This window comes from Urocampus carinirostris, chromosome 13 (assembly GCF_059441175.1).
Source record: "Urocampus carinirostris isolate Australia breed hairy pipefish chromosome 13, RoL_Ucar_1.0, whole genome shotgun sequence".
NCBI classification, from domain to species: Eukaryota; Metazoa; Chordata; class Actinopteri; order Syngnathiformes; family Syngnathidae; genus Urocampus; species Urocampus carinirostris.
The window spans coordinates 9,004,752-9,026,244 of record NC_142361.1 but is presented as its reverse complement, the minus strand read 5'-3'; the positions used below and the strand labels follow the sequence as shown (position 1 = coordinate 9,026,244).

The 21,493-nt window shown below is 38.3% G+C and overlaps 1 protein-coding gene across 1 annotated transcript in view; it reads right to left on the bottom strand.

The window, feature by feature from the left end:
- Nucleotides 1–21,493, bottom strand: part of LOC148353674 (protocadherin-15-like) — a 350,912-nt gene that overhangs the window by 167,403 nt on the left and 162,016 nt on the right. The window contains exons 15-18 of the mRNA XM_088350828.1: nucleotides 17,053–17,246; nucleotides 14,864–14,996; nucleotides 14,114–14,193; nucleotides 2,166–2,259 (exon numbers count right to left, since the gene is read on the bottom strand). Of these exons, the coding sequence (XP_088206954.1) occupies nucleotides 2,166–2,259; nucleotides 14,114–14,193; nucleotides 14,864–14,996; nucleotides 17,053–17,246 (501 nt within the window). The remainder of the gene's footprint in view (nucleotides 1–2,165; nucleotides 2,260–14,113; nucleotides 14,194–14,863; nucleotides 14,997–17,052; nucleotides 17,247–21,493) is intronic.

Genomic DNA, 21,493 nt, shown 5'->3' with positions numbered 1-21,493 from the left:
TTTCCTTGGCAAAATATTGCAAAGACAAAGAAGAGAGGGTCATGTACACTCCTTAACAGTAGGTGACAGTCGTGCCTTGCTCGATCTCTTTTACTTGTCAATCAGTGTGTTTGTGAGGGAGCACATCTTATTTTATTGTGATTTTGTTGGTTTTATTTTCTTATTCTACCCATAATGATGGGTCCGAAGATAGTTATTGATAAGGGAATGAAACCATGGGAAACTAACAACAACGATTGATTTAAAGAAGGAAACGAACACAAACATGGTCTACAGGTGTCTGATATTGAAGCCCTCTGAAGGAACAGTACATGGTTTGAAAAGGTTGTATATTTTTAATTTTTACTAATATGTTAATCTCTATTATCTACATATTAAAATACATATTGATGTCAAGGTACAGGATTCATTAACGTTTTAAATTTATTTTGGTGTGTGGCTATGTTAAAGCAGTTTTAGCGGGCAGCTTACATGCAATGAAGTTGTCTTGGTTTTGAGGGTCATTCTGTTTTTTTAATAAAAAGTGAATACACTTGTATTTTACTATATCTGCTTTAATCATTAAAATCCCTAATTGGATACATTGGAGAAGTGTATTTTATTTTTCTTGATTTGGGTCGCATTTTGTTTTAAGGTGGAAGGGTGGGTCCTGGAGACAGACGAGTTGAGAAACAGTGGTTTAAATGATGAACAAGAGTAAGCAGATACATATTTTAAAGCTGTGGTCCACAACCTTTTCTGTACCACTGACCAGTTTAATGTCCGACAATAATTTTGTGACACAGACCAATAACAACATTACTAAAAATAACGTTAGCAATAGCAATACGCTTTATTCCACTGTGTAATCGCGGGACCACTATAGATCTGGATAAGTCATGATAAGGCACTCAATGTTTAACCAGGGTACAACATTGTTCTGGCTGAACTTTTTTTTTTTCTTCATAATGCTCCATCACAACATTGTACACTGTGCCACCTCGGGTAAAAAAATATGTGATGATGTAATTAAAACAAATGCTTTTCCCTATGTCATCTACATTACTAATGTTACTAATGTTCATCTCAAATGTATTTATTTAGCCATCATTGAACTGGTTTATAATGGTGGTATCAGGAATGAAAATTGACAAAAGAAAAGCTTGAAAATTAAATGGTTTTCTTAATTACTCGATCATAAAATAAAAATATGAATTGGCCATACACCAACGAGATAAACATGATCAAAATATTGATAGCAGGTGATTAAACTAGAATGCAATTTGTACAAAAAAATAAGTAAATGTGAAATATGATTTAAAACTAACGTGTCTTAATTGAAATGATCTAAAATGAGTACAATCAGGCGTAAGAGGTAAATATATATAAAGTAAAGGTGTAACTAATGATTTTTTTCATAAACGATTAATCAGTTGATTATTTTTTCGATTAATCGATAGCAAAAGAATATTAACTAAAATATAAACAATAAAAAGTCCAAATGATTCACAAATAGCTCAACAATAAACCAAATACATACAAATGTATGCTATACACCTGCAAATACGTAAGATACATTTTAATTATAAGCAAAAAGAGAGGCAACTTCAGAGAAGATTGCAAGGATGTTGTCAGATCAAGAGTACCTCATGCATTAATATAGTCTTGATGCACCCTCTGCTGGACCAAAGTGCTACTACATGTTCATCGTCTTATTAAGATGCACGCAATAAAAGTGGTTTCAAGTCACCCTCTGCTGAACTGAACTGGTACTACAAGCATGCCCCCCAAGGTCACAACAAAATGCATTCTTACTTGCATTGAATTAATGTGCTGACCGGCAAATATTTCACGTGAAACAACAAACTAATGATGCAATTTGTTGCCAACACTTTTAATATATTACTTTAATCAATTGTATCAATTTGTTGTCCGAGCCCTAAAATAAATAAAAAACAATTACACCTTTGGTTGCTTATCAAAAATACCACACAAAATTGTATAGTAATTATTAAATATAACATATGTTACACAAGTTGCATTAATAAGAAATGGATAACTAATATTAACACAAAAAAACTGGATTTAATCTGATTGAAGTTTTCTTAAAGAAAAACATGGGGGTACAATTTTAGCTGGTGATGTTGATGGTGGCAAAAAATAAATAAAAATGACTTATGTCTTACCCCTCCGGGATTGCCATCCGACGCGGTGACCACCAAACGGTAGCGATCATTGGTTTCTCTGTCTAGGGGTTTTTCCAGAATCAGAAGACCAATCCTGGAGACCAAAAAAAAACAAACAAGCAAAAAAATGCTAAATGTTTTACAGTAATGCCTTGGTTATTGCGGAATCCCCCCAAAAGTAAAAATCTGTGAAATAGTGTTGCACCTTCATGAAAGCCCCAATTGTCAAACATATCGAATCAGAATAACAAATTAACGACTGTTACAAAATAACAACTGTATATCTACAAATAAAAACACAGGACTCAGAATTTCAGCCGAGTAAATGGCCTCTCCATTCAGTGTAAAAAAGGGATGTTGAGGGTAAGGTCTCCAGGATGATTAAAATAGAACTGTCCCAAATGTAGCTGTTTCCCACAAGTTGTAGCTCCAGGTTATCCATTTCATGGGTAATGGGTCTATCGTTGGTGAGATATAGGCTTGGCAGGGGTGGCGTAAGAGAGTTGTTAGCCGAGTAGTAGGACCTGGAGCCTCGGTATTGCCTTCCCACTGACGCGGCCTCAGTCGCTTGTCGGTCCCAATGACAATTCACGGAGCATCCGATGGTGATCACTATTTCTTGGCGCTCTCCTGACTTTTCTTAGAGTGTAAAATAATCTATGAATGTATTTTCAATCCGAGCGACAAGGCCGCTTTTATTTGGAGGGCCGAAAGCATGACCAACTTGGACGCCAAGGTCCTCAACTTGTTTGGTTGTTTGGGCATTTTGGTTGGCCATGGTCAAATTGTTTGTGTTTTTGGTACTTTTTTTCCTGTTTTATTTTATTTATTTTTTTGTGTTTTGTGTTTGTCTTGCTATCAGTCATTCCTCTTGAGGGATATGACCAGGGTAGATAAATAGATTGATAGAATAGATTTTAAATACAACGAGCCGCTAGAAGCTAGCGTAAGCTTTTCTTCCCAGTTTGTTTTGGATGAACACATTGACTTGTGCGCCTTCCCTGCTGTTTGATCGACAGCATACACTAGCCTATCACAGTCCAGCCTACCCAATAGTCATTTTCATGTCAAATCATTTTTATTTGTATAGCCCTTAATCACAAAGAGTCTCAAAGGGCTGCACAGGTTATTGCAGAATTTCAGACTATTATTACACCATCCCCTGATCTGAAACCAACCTGAGGGCAAGGAAAAACTCAAAAACCTCAACATGAGGAAAATGAAGAAACCTTGAGAAGGGACCGCACATGTGGTATCCTACTTTCAGGATTACCAGACAGCAAAGGATGTTGCATTTATAAATAATACAGAAATATTGTCCACAAAAAGTATAGGTTATTCATATGCTATAGAGTAGAAGTGTGTTTTAAGCTTAGATTTAAACATTTCCACTGAGGTTGCAGATCGGATCTCAGGGGGAAGAGCATTCCACAGCACCGGTGCCCGAATGGAGAACGCTCTCGAACCTGCGGAACACTTCTTGGCTCTTGGGATCAACAGTAGACCGGCGCTTTCAGAAATACAGAGAAAGATTATCCCTAACCTGCCTCTGTGATATCATTTTCTGTTTGCTCTCTTCTCCAAACACAATGCACAATACTTTGCTATCAATGACAATAGGCACAATTGAATTCAATTAGAAATCTGCAAAGCAGTGAAAATGTGATATTGTAGCAAGGGGTGTCTTCATTAAAGAATACAATAAAAATAGCAAACAACAAATGGATTTGACCGTCTACGATACCGCTTTGTTTGTTCTTTGTAAATACATGAATATGGCATGTGTGCTTCTATCAAAATGTATTTACTTATAGATTAAACAAATACATAAATTCCCTTCACTGCCTAACAAACAAGGGATTTTAAACTTTACCTTTTTTCCAACACAGGTGTACAACAAACAGCAAGAATGCATGTTTTTGTTCCAGTCACTGCTGCATACAAACTGCAATTTGTTGGCATTCCGCGCGGCACATTCCCGAGAGCTGCATGTGGAATTATCTTTGTTTGCACACATAGGCAAGCGGTGGCGCAAGACAAGGCGGCGAGTGCATTAATGCAAACACTACTGTGCGCCCGCAAAGGCTAAACAATGTGGCCCAGGAGAGCTTCTCCCAGGACCGCAAACAAAATGCATCAGAAAACCAACAATAATGACAGGCAAGAGTCCCCGGTGTCTCTTTGCTGTTCTAATTGAAGACTGCTGAGAACCAAACGTGACTCACTGTAGGCTGTGACCTTTTCATTTATAAAGGCCATTTGATCATTCTTTTTTTAACTTGAGCCCCACTGATAGTCACGTACGGTTGATGCCCTTTGAATGGAATAATGGCATTTTAAGTAAAAACAGATAAATAGAAATGTCTTATTAAAATACTCTCACAGCTGTTTTTTTATGGAATTCAAACATTATTGCGAAATACTCTCCTTCAAGAATACCTTAAAAGTAATACTATTCTGTATTGCATGATATACTGATGATTCTGTATATTTACTTTTATTCTATGGAGTCAACTAATAAAGTACTTCACACTTTTTTTCCACCAAACTTACCATTTTACACCACAGACCATTAGTATTCCCAAAGTCATGCTTTACAAGTGGCCTCCAGTGAGGTTTGTGTTTGTTGAGGCACAGTCACATCTATCTAAATCTAAATGCATTGTGAATGCATCGAAATGTAATTCAAATTTGTCTAAATTGCATCTAAATTTATACAATCTAATCCATCAATTTCCATCTCTGATCCAAACCGAAATATATCTACTGTAAATCTATCTAATCCTTCTAAACTACTATACAAAACCCAATTTGTGTGAGTGTGTGTTCTTTTATGTGATTTATAAGCTTTGAAACAGCTAAACCGATTGTCGTTGTAAAGTTGCACGTTAGGCGTCTGCAAATGTCTTTAGCTAGGTTTTGTGTCAAAAACCCCCCAATAATTACCAACAAAATTGATAGACATCTGCTCTTTTGGGTTCTGCTTTGCCCTCTGGCGGGCACTTGGGTATTGCGGCCCCTGACATTGAACACTTCAACCATCCGAATCCAATATTCTATCAGAACCAACACCTTCTCATCTCATTAGCTGCACCGCTTATCCTCAGTAGGGTCGCGGGGGTGCTGGAGCCCATCCCAGCAATCATCGGGCAGTGGGCAGGGGACACCCTGAACTGGTTGCCAGCCAATCGCAGGGCACACAGGGACAGACAACTCATTCGCTCATTCACACCTAGGGACAATTTGGACCAGCCAATTCACCTGAAATGCATGTTTTTGGAACGTGGGAGGAAACCGGAGTGCCCGGAGGAAACCCACGCAAGCACGGGGAGAACATACAAACTCCGCACAGGAAGTCTGGAGCTGGATTTGAACCCACGACAGGTTCCCATGACATGAACTGTGCCACACAAGCGCTAACCACTGCGCCGCCGTGCTGCCAGAACCAACACCTTGATTGATGCAATTGTTTCTTATGCACACGTTTAAACAAACCACAACCCGACAATGCTGATTGTCAGAGTAAAGAAGCATTACATAAACTGCAGCATACAAAAACATGTTTCATTCAATAGTTAAGTAATCCTCCAATTTGAAAGAAAGTCCAATGAACCGGAAAAAAAAAAACACTGAATGGTTTTACATGTTAGTTTGCTAATAGTATCACAAAGTATATTGTTTGAGGCTGAGGTGTGCACCGAATCATAATTATTGGTCTCACTATCACCCTCTGCCATGAAGCAAGTGAATTGCATGCCTCAGTCTGCATCCGTAGACGCTCAGCAGTTATTTATATTATAATAATTAGTTGTGATTGCTTCAGCAAGGCACAAGTACATTGCCAAGTGCTGCAAGCAGTCACAACTAATACAATCCCCCGAAATTTAATGGGGATCTCCTCCCAGAGCTTTTGGAGTAAACCAACGATTCATGTGCCAAAAATTCCGGCCCGACCGGGACTCTTGTGGCTTGTCTTTTGACAGCGATACGAGTCACCGGGGCCCACAAGTGGCCCCGGAGACGAAAAAAAGTCCCCATCCGCTCTAATGTATTTTGAGAGTCTCCCATCCGGAATACATGGGCCCATTCAATATAATGGGGAGCCATGGTAAACAAGGCTTTTCCCTAGGGTAGTCATAGGAACCAGGGACTGTCCAGGGTGGCTTGAGGGGGCCCAACCCCACATTACTTTTAACATGGGTAATTGGTGAATTCCTAAGAGTGGATGCTAGCGATAGTATGCTAACATCTATGCTAACGTTTTCATGCTAAAAAATTTTGGTAATGGCTATATTTTGACGAATTCATATTTACAATTTATGCAAATGGCCTCATGTTGATGAGTTATGCTAACAGATACATGCTAAAAAGTGATGCTACCGGCTAAATGCTAACTGTTTCATGCTAAAAAAAATTGGTAATGGCTATATTTTAACGACTTCATATTTACAAATTATTCTAATGGCCTCGTGTTAATGAGTTATGCTAACAGATACATGCTAAAAAGTGATGCTAATGGCTAAATGCTAACTGCTTCATGCTAAAAAAATATGCTAATGGCCACATGCTAACGAATTAGCAAAATTAATGGGCTCAATGGATTCCAGATGGGCCAACTCCTATCAAACGGCCCATTCTATTTGAACATGTATATTTTAAAAGTTTTTAAAGTGTAATAGCAGTGTTATTACTATGTTTTTACCATGAATTTGGGTCAGAGTCCCCCCACAGAACCAAGTAAAAAAATGACAGAAAAGTCTCTCTGGGTTAAAAAATTTATGCTAACTCATAATGCTAACAACCGGGGTAATATACAGGACTGTCTCAGAAAATTAGAATATTGTGATAAAGTTCTTTATTTTCTGTAATGCAATTAAAAAAACAAAAATGTCATACATTCTGGATTCATTACACATCAACTGAACTATTTCAAGCCTTTTATTATTTGAATATTGCTGATTTTGGCTTACAGCTGAAAAAAACTCAAAAATCCTATCTCAAAATATTAGAATACTTCCTCAGACCAAGTAAAAAAATAATTGTATAACAGCAAAACTAAATCAAACATTTGAAAATGTCCATTGATGCACTCAGTACTTGGTTGGGAATCCTTTTGCACGGATTACTGCATCAATCCGGCGTGGCATGGAGGCAATCAGCCTGTGGCATTGCTGAGGTGTTATTGATGCCCAGGATGCTTCGATAGCGGCCTTCAGCTCATTTGCATTTGTAGGTCTGGTGTCTTTCATCTTCTTCTTAACTATACCCCAGAAATTCTCGATGGGGTTCAGCTCAGGGGAATTAGCAGGGCAATCAAGGACAGTGATGCCATGGTCAGTGCACCAGTTACTGGTGGTTTTGGCACTGTGGGCAGGTGCCAGATCATGTTGGAAAATGAAATCCTCATCTCCATAGAGCTTTTCAGCAGATGGAAGCATGTAGTGCTCTAAAATCTCTTGGTACACAGTTGCATTTACTCTGGACTTGATGAAACACAGTGGACCAACACCAGCAGCTGACATGGCTCCCCAAACCATTGCTGACTGTGGGAACTTCACACTGGATTTCAAGCAACTTGGATTTTGCTCCTCTCCAGCCTTTCTCCAGACTCTGGCGCCTTGACTTCCAAATGAAATGCAAAACTTGCTTTCGTCTGAAAAGAGGACTTTGGACCAATCTGCAACTGTCCAGTGCTTCTTCTCCATAGCCCAAGTCAGACGCTTCTTCCGTTGTCTTGAGTTCAGAAGTGGCTTGACCATGGTAATACGGCTATTGTAGCCCATTTCCCGGACACGTCTGTGAACTGTGGCTTTTAATACCTGGACTCCAGCTTCAGCCCACTGTCTTTGAAGCTCCCCCAAATTCTGGAAGTGGCTCTTCTTCACAATTTTGTTAAGGCTGCGGTCATCTCTCTTGGTTGTGCAGCGTTTCCGGCCACATTTTTCCCTTCCAACAGACTTTTTGTGGATATGCTTTGAAACTGCACTCTGTGAACAGCCTGCTCTTTGAGAAATTTCTTTTTGTGTCTTACCCTCCTGATGGAGGGTATCAATGATGGTCCTCTGGACAGCAGTCAGATCAGCAGTCTTCCCCATACTTGTGATTTAGTTTCCTGAACCAAGCTGAGTGTTTTTAAGGCTCAGGAAACCCTCGCAAGATGTTTCGAGTTAATTAGATGATTCAGGTGATTAGTTGAATAGCCTACTTGTATACTTTTTCATGATATTCTAATATTTTGAGATAGGATTTTTGAGTTTTCTTAAGCTGTAAGCCAAATCCAGCAATATTAAAACAATAAAAGACTTGAAATAGTTTAGTTGATGTGTAATGAATCCAGAATGTATGACATTTTTGTTTTTTTAATTGCATTACAGAAAATAAAGAACTTTATCACAATATTCTAATTTTCTGAGACAGTCCTGTATACATGACTGGATCATCTTACAGATCAATCACAACTCTTACAATTGCCACGGGAATTGTCTAGTATTTGTAATATAATTGGAAACTTCAACAATTTGGGCAGCATGGCAGATGAATGGTTAGCCCGTTTGCAGCACAGTTCTGGGGTCATGGGTTCAAATCCAGACCCCCTTTCCTGTGCGAAATTTGCATGTTCTACCCATGCTGTCATTTCCTCAGACATTTCCAAAACATGCATGTCAGGTTAATGCATTCTTAAAAGCTGCTTTTTAACAGCATAAAAAGAGAAATAGAGGAAAATGAAATAGATAAATAAACATTGTCTTTAGTTTTCTTCATTGTAATGAACCTTGTGAAAACTAATAACGCAATTCCACTTGGCAGTCAACAGTAGATTTGCATCCGAAATAATTGGGAGGCAGAAAAGCAGAAGGACATATATACCTAAGTGTGTTTTTAAAAATGTGTCGTTTTGTTTAATTTAAATAGACAGTCAAAGGGTATTCCCACTTCCATATTCCAAAGCAAATCAATGTTTTTAAACGTCACATGTTTAAAACAACACCAAATTTATATCACTTAATGAACAATTAGTGAGTACAAATCATATAGCTTAGTAAAAAAATACAGAACTCTTGCATATTTACAATACAGTAAACCATCGATCATTGACTACTTTAACTGTGGACTAAATATTAAAGACTGGCTATGGGGAGATACAAACTAGCTAAGTATGTAACCAATATTCTAACACCAATTTGTTTCTGCTTTGCTGTTAGTTAAAAAATAAATAATAAACATTGATGGTGAGACTTCTCCAAATCAGTAGTTTTAACACAGTATTCGATTTACTGTAGAGAAAAGCATTTTTAAACCAAAACATGTCACTTTTCATCCTGTAAAAGGGAAACAAAAACTAGAAAGCCGAGGTTTTAACAGGCATAAGCCGTAATTCAGTAGAAGAGTCTCAATTGTCGGCAGATTAGATGCAAATGTGGGAAAGAAAAAAAAGAGGTTCGCGGGTAGTAAAAGAAGCTTTGGTGTGATAAATGTACAAGCTGTCGTGCTAATGATTCACTTCAGCTTGGATTAATGGCTATAAATTGACTCGAGTTCTACATTTCGTAATGATACATTAACCATTGTTAAGCTTTACTGCTGATAAATTATGTGAAAGAATGTGGATCAATATATACCGAGTAAAGGTGGACAGTATGATACGAAAGCGGAACAAAGGCAGTATCAATCAAACCTCTGTGCTACAGCTGAAGTCTATTTTATGGAGGTCCTGCTTGATTTCTCAATGTAATGTGTTGAAATTGGTAATTTATGGCGGAGGTAGCCCTCAAAATACGGCTTAAAAAAGGCATGACATAGTCAGGAAGCACGCTAGGTAAGGTATGTCTTTGACTTATGCTCAATACGTGCTGCTGCCAGTATTTTTATGCAATTATGGACTAGGAACACGATGATGAAGCTGATCAACCAGCTACTACAGCAACTATCTCAAGCCTCCCTCTCAACTGTGCTTTAAGTTTGGGCGGATAAACCAAAATATCAACATTATCGATATTGAGCAAGTACTCGGCTCGGATCAATACTATTGTCTCTGGATCAAGGCCAGGTGTGATTTTGAACAAAAAGTTGTCTGCTACTATGGCAACACAGCAAATTTACATAAAATCATCGGGAAAAAACTCATCCTACAGGGAGCAATGAGCTGCAACCATAACTGTAAAAACCCCGTAAATCCATTGTCACTATGGCAACTTCTTTTTGCATTACTGACTTTATTTTTAAATTTGAATGTAATGCAACAGAAGATATTTTAGTTATCTAATTGACATTGTTATACAGTATTTGTAATGTTCTTACATTGCAGCTTTTTTTAAATGATTTTCCTGGCTTTTGTACTGAAACACATATAATAGAAACATCTATTTATTTTTCAATTTGTTATAGTTTGTAATGTAGTAATTAAATACAAAATCAAGCATTTACTATATAAAATCCTTGTGCTGTTTTCATTCTATTTATAAACTGACCCAAGCGGGGACAGGTTCAATTAATCAATGATCATGCCATTTCCAAGCAAAGAATATCGATTTCAGATCGCTTTGGATCAATACTACTATTCATATACATGGATCAAATAGCTACCAAAATTCCCATTATTGCCTACCCCTATAGTGCTAAAGGGAAATTGCCCCGTTAAGAGGAGCAATGGACCGGAGCATGACTTTTCATAACATCAAAACCCAAGCCACGACATATGCACGTTGTCACTGGCAAATGCAGCAGCATGACTTTAAAGCTTGAAAAAAGACAATTCTCGGTGGGTGTATTGTATGCACAACTAAACACGACTATCTAATCAGTCTTACTTCAGGATGTGCCATGTCGACATCTGCTTGAACATTCGTTAGGTGTTTTAAATGTAACCCGAGCCAATTCGCTGTATGCAAGGCACTGAATTACGTGGCACAATTGCATGTCGGGAGATATTCAGGTGTGCCAGGAAAAATATGGTGGAGGCCGTTCTCTTGTTGGCTTTATTGAGCTAACACTTACATAATCAGCAGGGCAGCAATGCACATAATGGCTAACCAAAACTTGAAATTAAAATAGGTTGGCTGTGAGCAGTTGGACTAACGCGATACAGAGGATCTAAATTATTTTTCTCGGTAACAAGTACTGTACCTTGTAATTAATACAAATTTGCAACTTTACTGTTACTTAGTGGTGTGTTACTGCATTATTCCATCACTGATTAATGGAAGATCATGAATTACAGTGTCTTCTACTTGCTGAATACTTCTGCTTCATTCCTGTCACATACAACCCTAAATCTGCGAGCAAAAGATTCTGAAGGGTGGACATGTTTACTACGAAATACATTTAACTGCAGTTGTTGTGGCACTGTCCCAAGCATGGAGTACAAGAACACTGAATTTCTCTTCATGGAGATTATCACTTCTGTATATTTTTGCATCTAAGCTAAACTTAAAACTATCAAATGAAATACAGGAATGAGGAAGGTCTGTTTATTTGTGTATTTTTGGTTGTGTGCAATGTTCCCTCTAATTTTCCACGGGTCTGAGCGTTCACACAAAGTCGGTGAGGAACGCTTGAAACAACAGTGAGCAACAGCAACCCCAAGTGTGGCAACTAAATCATTATCAAACATGTCCAAAACTTGACATCACGTTACCTTTTGCTGAGTTTCCGGCAATGCAAAATTATTTTTCACTTTTGAATGAATTGACTAATGTACGATTGCAAAGGTTGCAGGGCCTACAAACGTCATTTGTTGTTACACTTATTTCCCAAGATTTCTATTTATTGTATTCCTGGTATCTTTTGTCACATAAAAGTAACATTGTTGGGGGCTTATTTAGTCGATTGCACGATACAGACTGTATTTAATTAGTGGAAGTACAATGTTGGCAACAAGATTAAATTGATATAATTGGAAATTATTTGAATGCAACACAAACCTTTTCCTCTTTTTCTCTGTTTTTTTCTCCTTTTTAAATTCCTTTTTAAAAAAACCTCATTGTCTTTACTTTTTCCTAGCTGTTACTTTTTTCTTGTTTTTTGTTCTCTATTACCTTTTTTCCCTTTATTTGCTTCTTTCTTTTCGTCTGACTTTTTTTGAATATTTTATCCTCTTTTTTTCCCTTTTCTCTCCTTTTGTTTTGTTTTTTTCTCAGCTTTTCACTTCTTTTTCATTTTGTTTTTTTTTTTTTTGTTTTATATATATATATATATATATATATATATATATATATATATATATATATATATATATATATATATATATATATATATATATATATATATATGAACATCTCCTCGCATCTAGACCTCGCAAATTGAGTTCCTCATTTACGAGACAGCAAAGGCACCTCTATAGATCATGCAATTTCATGCAATTTTTGTGCCATGCGACAAGCGTTGGAGAGAGGTGGGATATTTATGAGTCGATATTGACTTTGAGTGCGAGGCGGGCAGAGAAATTATTTGTGTTTCATGTCCTCCAGACAGGTAATATTAACGATGGCTAGAGTTTGTCTGTTTTGGGGCTTTATGTATTTATTTGTGTTATTTATGTATTAACCTTGGCTGCTGTGTAATGCTGAGCAAGCCAACACCATTTCATGACCCTGATAAGTCCACACATGAGGCAGGCCAACTAATCGTTTCCCAGACCTCATGCCAATCTCGCATTGTAGCTTTCAATACATGCTGTCCAGGGAAAATATCAATAAAGTCTTAACGTTCTTTTTGGTTCAACTTCAAAATATTTGGATTTTCAAAATAGATACATTTTTCCATTGTATAATGAAAATTATTAATACAATTGATATGTAAGAAATATGTAAGCTGCACGCTTGTGCAAAAAAAAGCATCAATAATAATGGCACCAAATTGTATTATTATTTAGGAATATAGCCACATTTTACTCACCAGAAATTATTTTTACTAGTTCACAAAAGCCTTTACTGTCATATTTCAGGCATAAGTTTGTATTCAATTCATGGCTGAAAATGTTTGACAGAAGCAGTGGACGCAGGGATTATTTCCTTCACCTTGTCGTTACCACCCCTAGCCAATCAGTTTGGAAAACCTCTGACGTTTTGTAACACTCTCAAAAAGGCCCAGCTCTGCCATCTCAAAATCTGATTGACTAAACCAATGGCTCTATAAACCCTTATGTTAAGCCTGAGGCCCTGCAGAACTGATTGTGAAGGCCTACAGGTAAATTCCTGATGCTAGCAACAAGTCATGGGTGAAATGCAATAGGTTGAATGCTTGAATATGAAAGCACACATTTGGAAGTAACAAAACGAGTGGAAGGTCAATGAAATGAGGCTGACAGACAATTAGAAATTATTAATAAGTATTCATGGACAAAATAAATTAATCATCACATGATTCAGATATTTTTTTTAAGCCAGCAGAGATGGCTTTGCAGGCCATGATAGCCCACCACTGAGTTATGGTAAGCAAATGTGACGTTTTTTACTATAATACAGTATATATATTGATTCCTTGCTCTGCTAATCAAATGATGAATAAGACAAATAAACGAATGAACACCTAAAAAGGTAGGTTAAATTATTTATAAATCTGACTGCTCGACTAGGGACAAACCTCACCACACGTCACTGGTACGTTCTTACAATTCCTTCCTTCTTTGAGGATTGTGACGCATACCGTTTTATGAGCCGTTGTCTCGGTGACAGCAAAAAGGCATGAAGAGAGGACACTTACAGCGAGAAGAGAAAACAAAGCATGCAAACAGCACACCACCGGTTTTCCCTATGCGATGAATGAGTATGTTTCCCTCCCTGAGCCATTTTCATTAGGATGCAGTAACAAAGCAGGTCACCATATCAATATCACCAGTCTCAAGCTAATAAATGAAATGTCAATACTCAACAATAACAAAAACAGTTGATATTAAAATGTGCACACCTTTGCACAGCAAACAAACACAAGAGAAAGAGTAGCAGACTTACGTTTCCGAGAGGTTGAACACCTTCTGGGAATCCCCGCTCAGAATTTGATATGTGATGGGGTCATTTTCTCTGTCAGTAGCCTGGAGGGAGACCAGAATGCAGAGCCTTTAAAGGTCCTAAAATGCCATTAAATGTGAAGGCTGCGCAACAGAACAAAGTGTGAACATATAGCTGGATGCATAAGTAAAAATGGAACAGTACATGAAGCATACCAAATCTATGTAATTCACACAATCTATTAGTTTTTTAGTTTTAAAAATACTTTGTCTATAAATAATGCCAAACATCATAGCTATGATCAATAATCACAAGAAGAAAGCATCTCAGACAACCCTCAAAGGGCACAAAAAACAGCAAACAATTAGTATTTACTTTTCATGAAATACTTAATAATGGCGTTAATAAAACCAGAAACAGAATTCAACAAAAAATCCCAATTATGTTGTTTGGAGAGAGTAAGACCAAGCAGAGAGTAAGAAAATAAGCATTCCAAATAGTCACTGAAGTTTCAGATGACAGAATATAAACTTTGAGTGACACAGCCCTGCCTGTTTCCCTTTACTCCTTCATTTAACACGGCTTTAGCTCATCAGTAGAAGTCTGATGACATCAAAACAATCAGACATGCTGTGTTGGGACAGGTATAAATGGAATCCAAAAAGACTATGGCTTTTGATGATCATGGTTCACCAACTGTGATTAACCTCTGTCTGACCCAAATTGATTTTATTACAGGAATGAATGACTCACCTGCATATTTAGCAAAATAGCGCCGATCCTTGTGGCCTCGCTCACTTCCAAATTGTAGCTGAGAAGGGGAAAGCGTGGTGGGCTCTGGTTATTAGGTGGTAACACTTCGATGTAAACAGTTGTTATGGAACTCCTGGCGAGAGGTTGGAGAAAAAAAAAACAACAATTGATTAATCACCTGCAAATGTTATTAAGTGCAACAACCTATCATTTAAGAAGATGACGTAGAAAGGATTAAAATGAACTCAAAATGGTATTAAAACTATAGGCATTTCTTGATTTTGAATTAGTAAAGTAAAAATTGCAGTTTTTGGCAGTTCGTTTGCACAGATAATGGTATTTATTAGCTTAGAAAAAGAAGTAAGCTTTCAGTGTGAAAAATCCTTTCTAATTTTTAATGTAGAAGAAGACAGCACTAACTTTATATAGAAAAAACTAAGAAGGTATTGATAGCTAAGTAAAATGATAGCTAGCTTTTTGGGTAGAAGAATAGAAATTCTATCATTTAGAAAAAGACAAACCAATTATCAAGTGTAGAAGAACCAAGTTTTCTGCTAATTAGAAAAAACAGTTCAAATTTTCAAATTGGAACATGTTTTCACGCAGAACAAGAGAATCTTGTTTGAATAAGAATAAGTCACTTTTAATGTCGTAAACAACCATGGTAGTCGTAAACACAGAAGAAATAAACTTTGCCATTGATCAACACAAATGTCAATTCACATTATAAAAAAGATAGCATCAAAGGAGAATCTAACATCCAATGTAGAAAATAACATTAATGTACAGCAAAGCTAAAATACTAGTATAATCATCTGTCAAAGACAATGTTGCTTGTAAAAACATTTGCTGGATTTTAGTCTATGAGCGAATGCATGTCTAAAATTAAATGCGTAAGTTAGGGATGCACGATAAACATTGGGATGATCGTTATCTAATAGCTAAAAATGCACCTAATTATTGGTCACTTTGAGCAACGTCTTAAAGTTATTTTAGCCAAAAATAACGTGTGTACGTATTTTTAATATTTGGATTTTCTTCAGTAGTATGGAGTAGAATAAAATAGTCGTGTCTCTTTATATACACGAGGTGCCGGAGAGCTCAGCTATTACGTTGCTATCACACAGGATATGTATCACATTCTTGTATGTAAAATGTGTTATTATTTTGTCCATAGAAAGTTTTCTTCTGTCGCACTGGTGGGCTGAAAGTGCATCGGTACTAGAGCACAGAGCAAGCGAGGCCAGGGTTCACCTAATCAGACAAGACCCCTTCTGGTTTGAGAAGCCTTTGGGTCAGTCCAACACATCACAGCAGGAGCAACAATACTGACAGGCAAGGTGTACATGAAACACCAGGTTGTACATCAGACATGTCTGACTGAATCCCTTTACAGCCCCAGTTGTGCATGTTTTAGAAGTTTCACTTTAGAATCGCAGTTGGCTAGTTAGCAAATGGTGCAGGAACCTTAATATCGATCATGGTGATTTGTTTTACTTGTGTTTGATGAGCGAAACATCAAAAACAGGCATATATGTGACCCTTGAGGACCGGATTGGGTGCACAGGGATATTTCTAAAGAGTAGAGACTGAGAGTCCCAAGATCCAGATTGGCTACAGCTCGGAAGGTAACAGTGAACAAAAGCGCCAACATCCTGTGTAACTACTAGATCCAGAAAGATTGTGGTGGCCAACCAAGATGATAATGGTGGCAGACAAACATTAGAAGTTGACAGGTGCAGTGGCTCCAACAACACAACACCCCCCGCACCCCCACTGATAGCAATGTCGGAAAATAAATACCAAGAGCTGAAAAAAGTGTAAGAGAGTATGTGGAGTTTAAGGGCAATAGCGGTTGCAGCAGTGGTTGCAGTACTAAGGGCTCTGACCCCTCAAGTTGTGAAGATTGCCCCTGCAGATATCTACAACCACATCTGATTTTTTGGTCCAAAACAGTGGCAGTGCCAGGAACCCGAGAATATATATAACTGAACATGAGTAGAAAACTTTTATTTTAAAAACAAAACACATAACAAAAACAAAAACAATCTAAGTTTATGACAAAAAAAACACTCAACCTAAAGTAGTATGACACTTCTATTGATCTTTGTGTCCATCCAACTTCTGGTGCAGTGTTTCACCCAATTTCACATTTGAGTGCTTCGGAGTTTCATTGTGGGCTACTGTACCTCCTCAGGGCATCTGGTGCATTGTCAGATGCTTTGACAGTCAGGGCAAATGATCGTCCGACAGCAAGGCTGACGCCAGGTGCCACTGTGATGCGGCCCGTGCGATTGTTAACGACAAAGTGACCCTGAGCCCCGGCCAGGATCTCGTAGGTCACCAGTCCGTTCAGCCCCTCGTCAGCATCCTCCGCCGTTAACTTTTGGCAGAAAGACAAAGCGACTTCAGCTCGACACTTACAAAGCGGCGGAGCGTGAAAAGGAAAATGGTTAGGAAGACTGGTGATGACCAAAAGAAACTACAAACTTCGTTGCGGAACAATAAAATGTATACCATATTTTCCGGATTACATGGCCCACCAAAAATAAAACAAACTTGTCCAAAAATTTTAATCTGTGCCTTATAATCCGGCACACCTTATATGTGGACAAAATTGGAAACATTACACTATCATGTATGTGCAATTAGTGATCCGTTTATCGCTGACCACAATTGCACAATAATAGTGGCACCGGAAATCAACAGAGAAAAATAACCACCAACCTGCAGGGGAAATAGATAGCTGTTTTCATAACATTGATTGCAACGGAAATTGACCCAGAGCATAGCAAGAGAGCACAGCATCATATCCATAGCCCCAAAGGAATACAGACAACACACGAAAAGGCAGCCGTTCTCATCTCATCATCACACTTCTTTCACAGTACCAGATTTGTTAGAGAGGATGTTGTATCACGTTTTCTCAGTTCCAACTAAACATTGTACGTGACAAAAGTTTTGAATACAAGCGGCCATTCATTTACTTAAATATTTCAAGGCAACCAAATGCCATTCTTTTCATTAGGTTAAGAATGACCGAATTACTTACCACAATGCCCTTATCGTCATTCAGTTCAGAATCTCATTCACTTCGTAAGGACTTGGCAAATCGGCTGTACCACGGGCCAGTCCAATGTCTGAGAATATTTTCATGGCCAATCCAATAATAACATCAACAATTTGGTACCGTGACTAAAACAAGTGTTACAGTGAGATAAGACCTAATGTCTTTGCGTGCATCATCAATTTCCCTAGCATTGAAGTTGATCAAATTAGGTGCATTCCAGTTGTATGCTGTTGTTTGTAGTTGTATGCAGTCATATGGAGTCGTGTGCACTTGTCTGCGCTTGTATATGTGGAATACAGTCTTTTTTGTTATTTACAGTGTAAACCTAGCACACTTAGAGGGTTGGGTAGGGTTACTTTAACTTGATTACTTTCAATTACTTTTGGATTACTCCAATACCAAATACGCTAATAAAAGACAAAATAAACTAAATATGAATAAAATGACTAAATTTTGTGTAGGCTTGGGGAGTAACGGAAGACATGGAATGGCAAAAATGATGTTGGCAAGCTGTTTGGATTTATTTTCATTTTGTTTCTGTCGCATTTTATGTTAGTTTTGCCGGAGATCAAAGAGATCAAAGCCAGGAGAGAAAGCTTACCACGTGTTGTGAGTCATGATTTTATTCTTATTTAGTTTCTTTTGTCTTATATTAGCATATCTGGTATTGGAGTAATCGAAAAGTAATAAAGTTAAAGTAACCCTACCCAACCCTGCTCATTTACAGTACATTTTTAATCACTGTGCTTTATAGTCTGGTGTGCCTTGTACATGAAAAAAAGAATCACACAGGACTATTTTTGGGGTGCGGGCCTTATATTTATAATTTTCATTGGAAACAAATCCTTCTTGTGTCAAGTTGGTATTGCACTGAATGGATTCAACACTTTTGAAATTAGAGTATCACCCTCGGGTACCACTTTTATTTCAGCATGTATTAGCGCTCAGTCAATCATTTACCAGCGAGCCGTTACAAATAATTGCACGCATCGCCAGGCTTTTTATACATCTTTTGGACCGTTCCAACTTTCATCTGAATCTGACCAAACTTTGTTTTCATTTACAAGCAGGTGCATCAAACAAAATCTGCAATGGCCGGCTGTGGAAGGGCACCTGCTTACCCTCTCTCCTTGAAGGCTTAAAAAAACATTTAAGCGCTCACGCCGAACACTCGGCAACCGCTGGCCTCATTCCGCAGAGGCCAAACGGACATTTTGTTTTAAGACAGATTAAACTCGACCTTTCCCGGTTGGACAGAAATACAAACGAGTGCCGCGGCACAACATGGGAAGAGAAAATGAAACAAAATAGAATATCCTGCATGAGTGCATACAAGTGAAAGGGAATAATGGATTTACATTTTCAAAATGCACATCTGCGTGCCGGAATACCCGCTTGCTATTAATTGGTAGAGGCGTGTTTGGGCAGAGCTGCGACAAAATGACAAAATTCAAAGCCAGCTCTGATGAAATCAGAAGGGATAACGTCCCTAATCCACCCTCATAATCAGAGTAAGATAAAACATTACAAAAATAAATCCTATTGTGCTGAGCAGGCGGTAAAGCGCTTTATTTTTTATTTGTTTTGCTCTGTCATTGTTGGTTTTATTTTAAGTGGTGGCAGTTGTTTTGTCCAAATACATTGCCAGCTTTATATGTTGGTATGCCAATATGTTGTGCCCAAGGGTTTCAAAACCATTGTTCCTGAAAATTATATCACGAGTGATAATGTTTCAATAACATTTTTTTTTTCATTTCTCCTTATGGGGGTAACCAGCCGGCTTTGAGCTTTTTTTTTTTAATATCAATCATTGTCTTGTGAGATAACTCAGGGTAGTGGAGATTGATTAAATCGTCTTTTTAGGTGTTCATTCGTTTATTTGTCAGGTTCCTCTGTTTATGAGATTATTTATTTAGACTCATTTAGAGATTGTTTGATTGATGCATTCATTGATTTTTTTTCTCATATTTTTGTTCAATTGATGTCCTTTCTATGTTATTATTCTATATCAATCAACAAATACTTTTTAAAAAAAGAATCAGCCAATATAAGACAAGGTTCTATTAGCCTTTTATGTGGGACAATATGAGTCGTTTACATTTTGTCATGATTATTGATTCGGGGCACCTGCGGCTGCCCTGTTAACGCCAACAGCCCTGGTCGCTGATTGGCTCCCTGACTCTTTTTAAATCCCCCGGCTCCCTGTTACCCGCGTCAGACCGTCCTGCGAACCTACGCTTTCAGTTAGGCAAGCTCTGTACCTAACGACAATCTCCTGCCCTGTTTTTTCCTGCCTGATACCTGTTGCCGACCTGTTTCTGGACCCATTTCTGGCCTCCTCTTCTGTACCGGCCATCGACCTGTTTTGCCCTGTTTCCTGCCTGATACCTGTTGCTGACCTTTCTTCTGGACACGTTACCGCCCTTGCTCCCCCGTCCCGGCTATCGACCAGCTTTCCTGCCGCCCACGACTATCCTTGCTCGACACGGAAGTGCCACTTCCGCGTTTCTGCCATCAGCTACCCGTGTCCGACGATCATCGGATCGTGGAAGTAAGCACTGCTCTCTTTCTCAATAAAACTGAGTACCGTAAATTACGGACTATAAGCCGTTACTTTTTTCCCAAAAGTTCAGCCCTGCGGCTTATTCAGTGATGCGGCCAATTTAAGCAATTTTCCTAACGGCCGCCAGCGGCGCTCGAGTACAAAAGGTGAGATTTAGACAGGTGAAATATATGCGCAAAGGAAGACTGCAACTTCTTAGCTTGCGTACGAATTCTCTGTATGGCAAAGTTTCTTTCCGATACTGAGGAAGACGACATTGATGGCGTCAGCTATAAGGAGAACGATGAGAACGGTTTACCGTGAATTTTACAAGTACGGTAAGTTTATTTTAAACAGACCCGCGTACTGCGTTGCGAGTGTGTTCCTAGTTGCGTGTTGCTACCTTTCAAAGGCACGGTTTTGGATGAAAGTCATATTATTATTATTAAATCTTTGAAAACTCTCTCGGTGTACCGTCTTTCTTTGTAAATATCTGTAACCATGCATAATATGTATTTGCAACTGTATAGTTTTGTAATGTAGGCGAGAAGAAGGGGCGAAAAAAAACCGGGCTGATGGGAAGTGGGGACCGGTAAAGGTGAGTGTTTGTGGACGCAGCAGACAATAGTGGATATATATTCTTCCCACCCTTACCTTTGGAAATATACATTTTTTTTTCCCTTGGATTACTTTCAACGGAACCCGGACTCTGCAGGTCTGCAACAAATGTTAAGTATCAGTATCATTTTCCGGGGCTTTGTGGATTGTGTTCTATAATGAAGAACTATGAGTTTCAATTGAGGTCCCTAAAGTTGGATTTGGGTCAATTTTGGGTTTGTGTTACATTTGTTATTATGGACATATGCGGCCTATACATAGGCGCGGCTTGTGTATGTACAAAAGCGGTTGTCCTCTTAGAATTTGGTGGGTGCGGCTTATAATCAGGTGCGCTCTATAGTCCGGAATTTACGGTAAAAACAAACGCTATTGGCTTCTGTCTCCGTTTTTGGCATGTGAC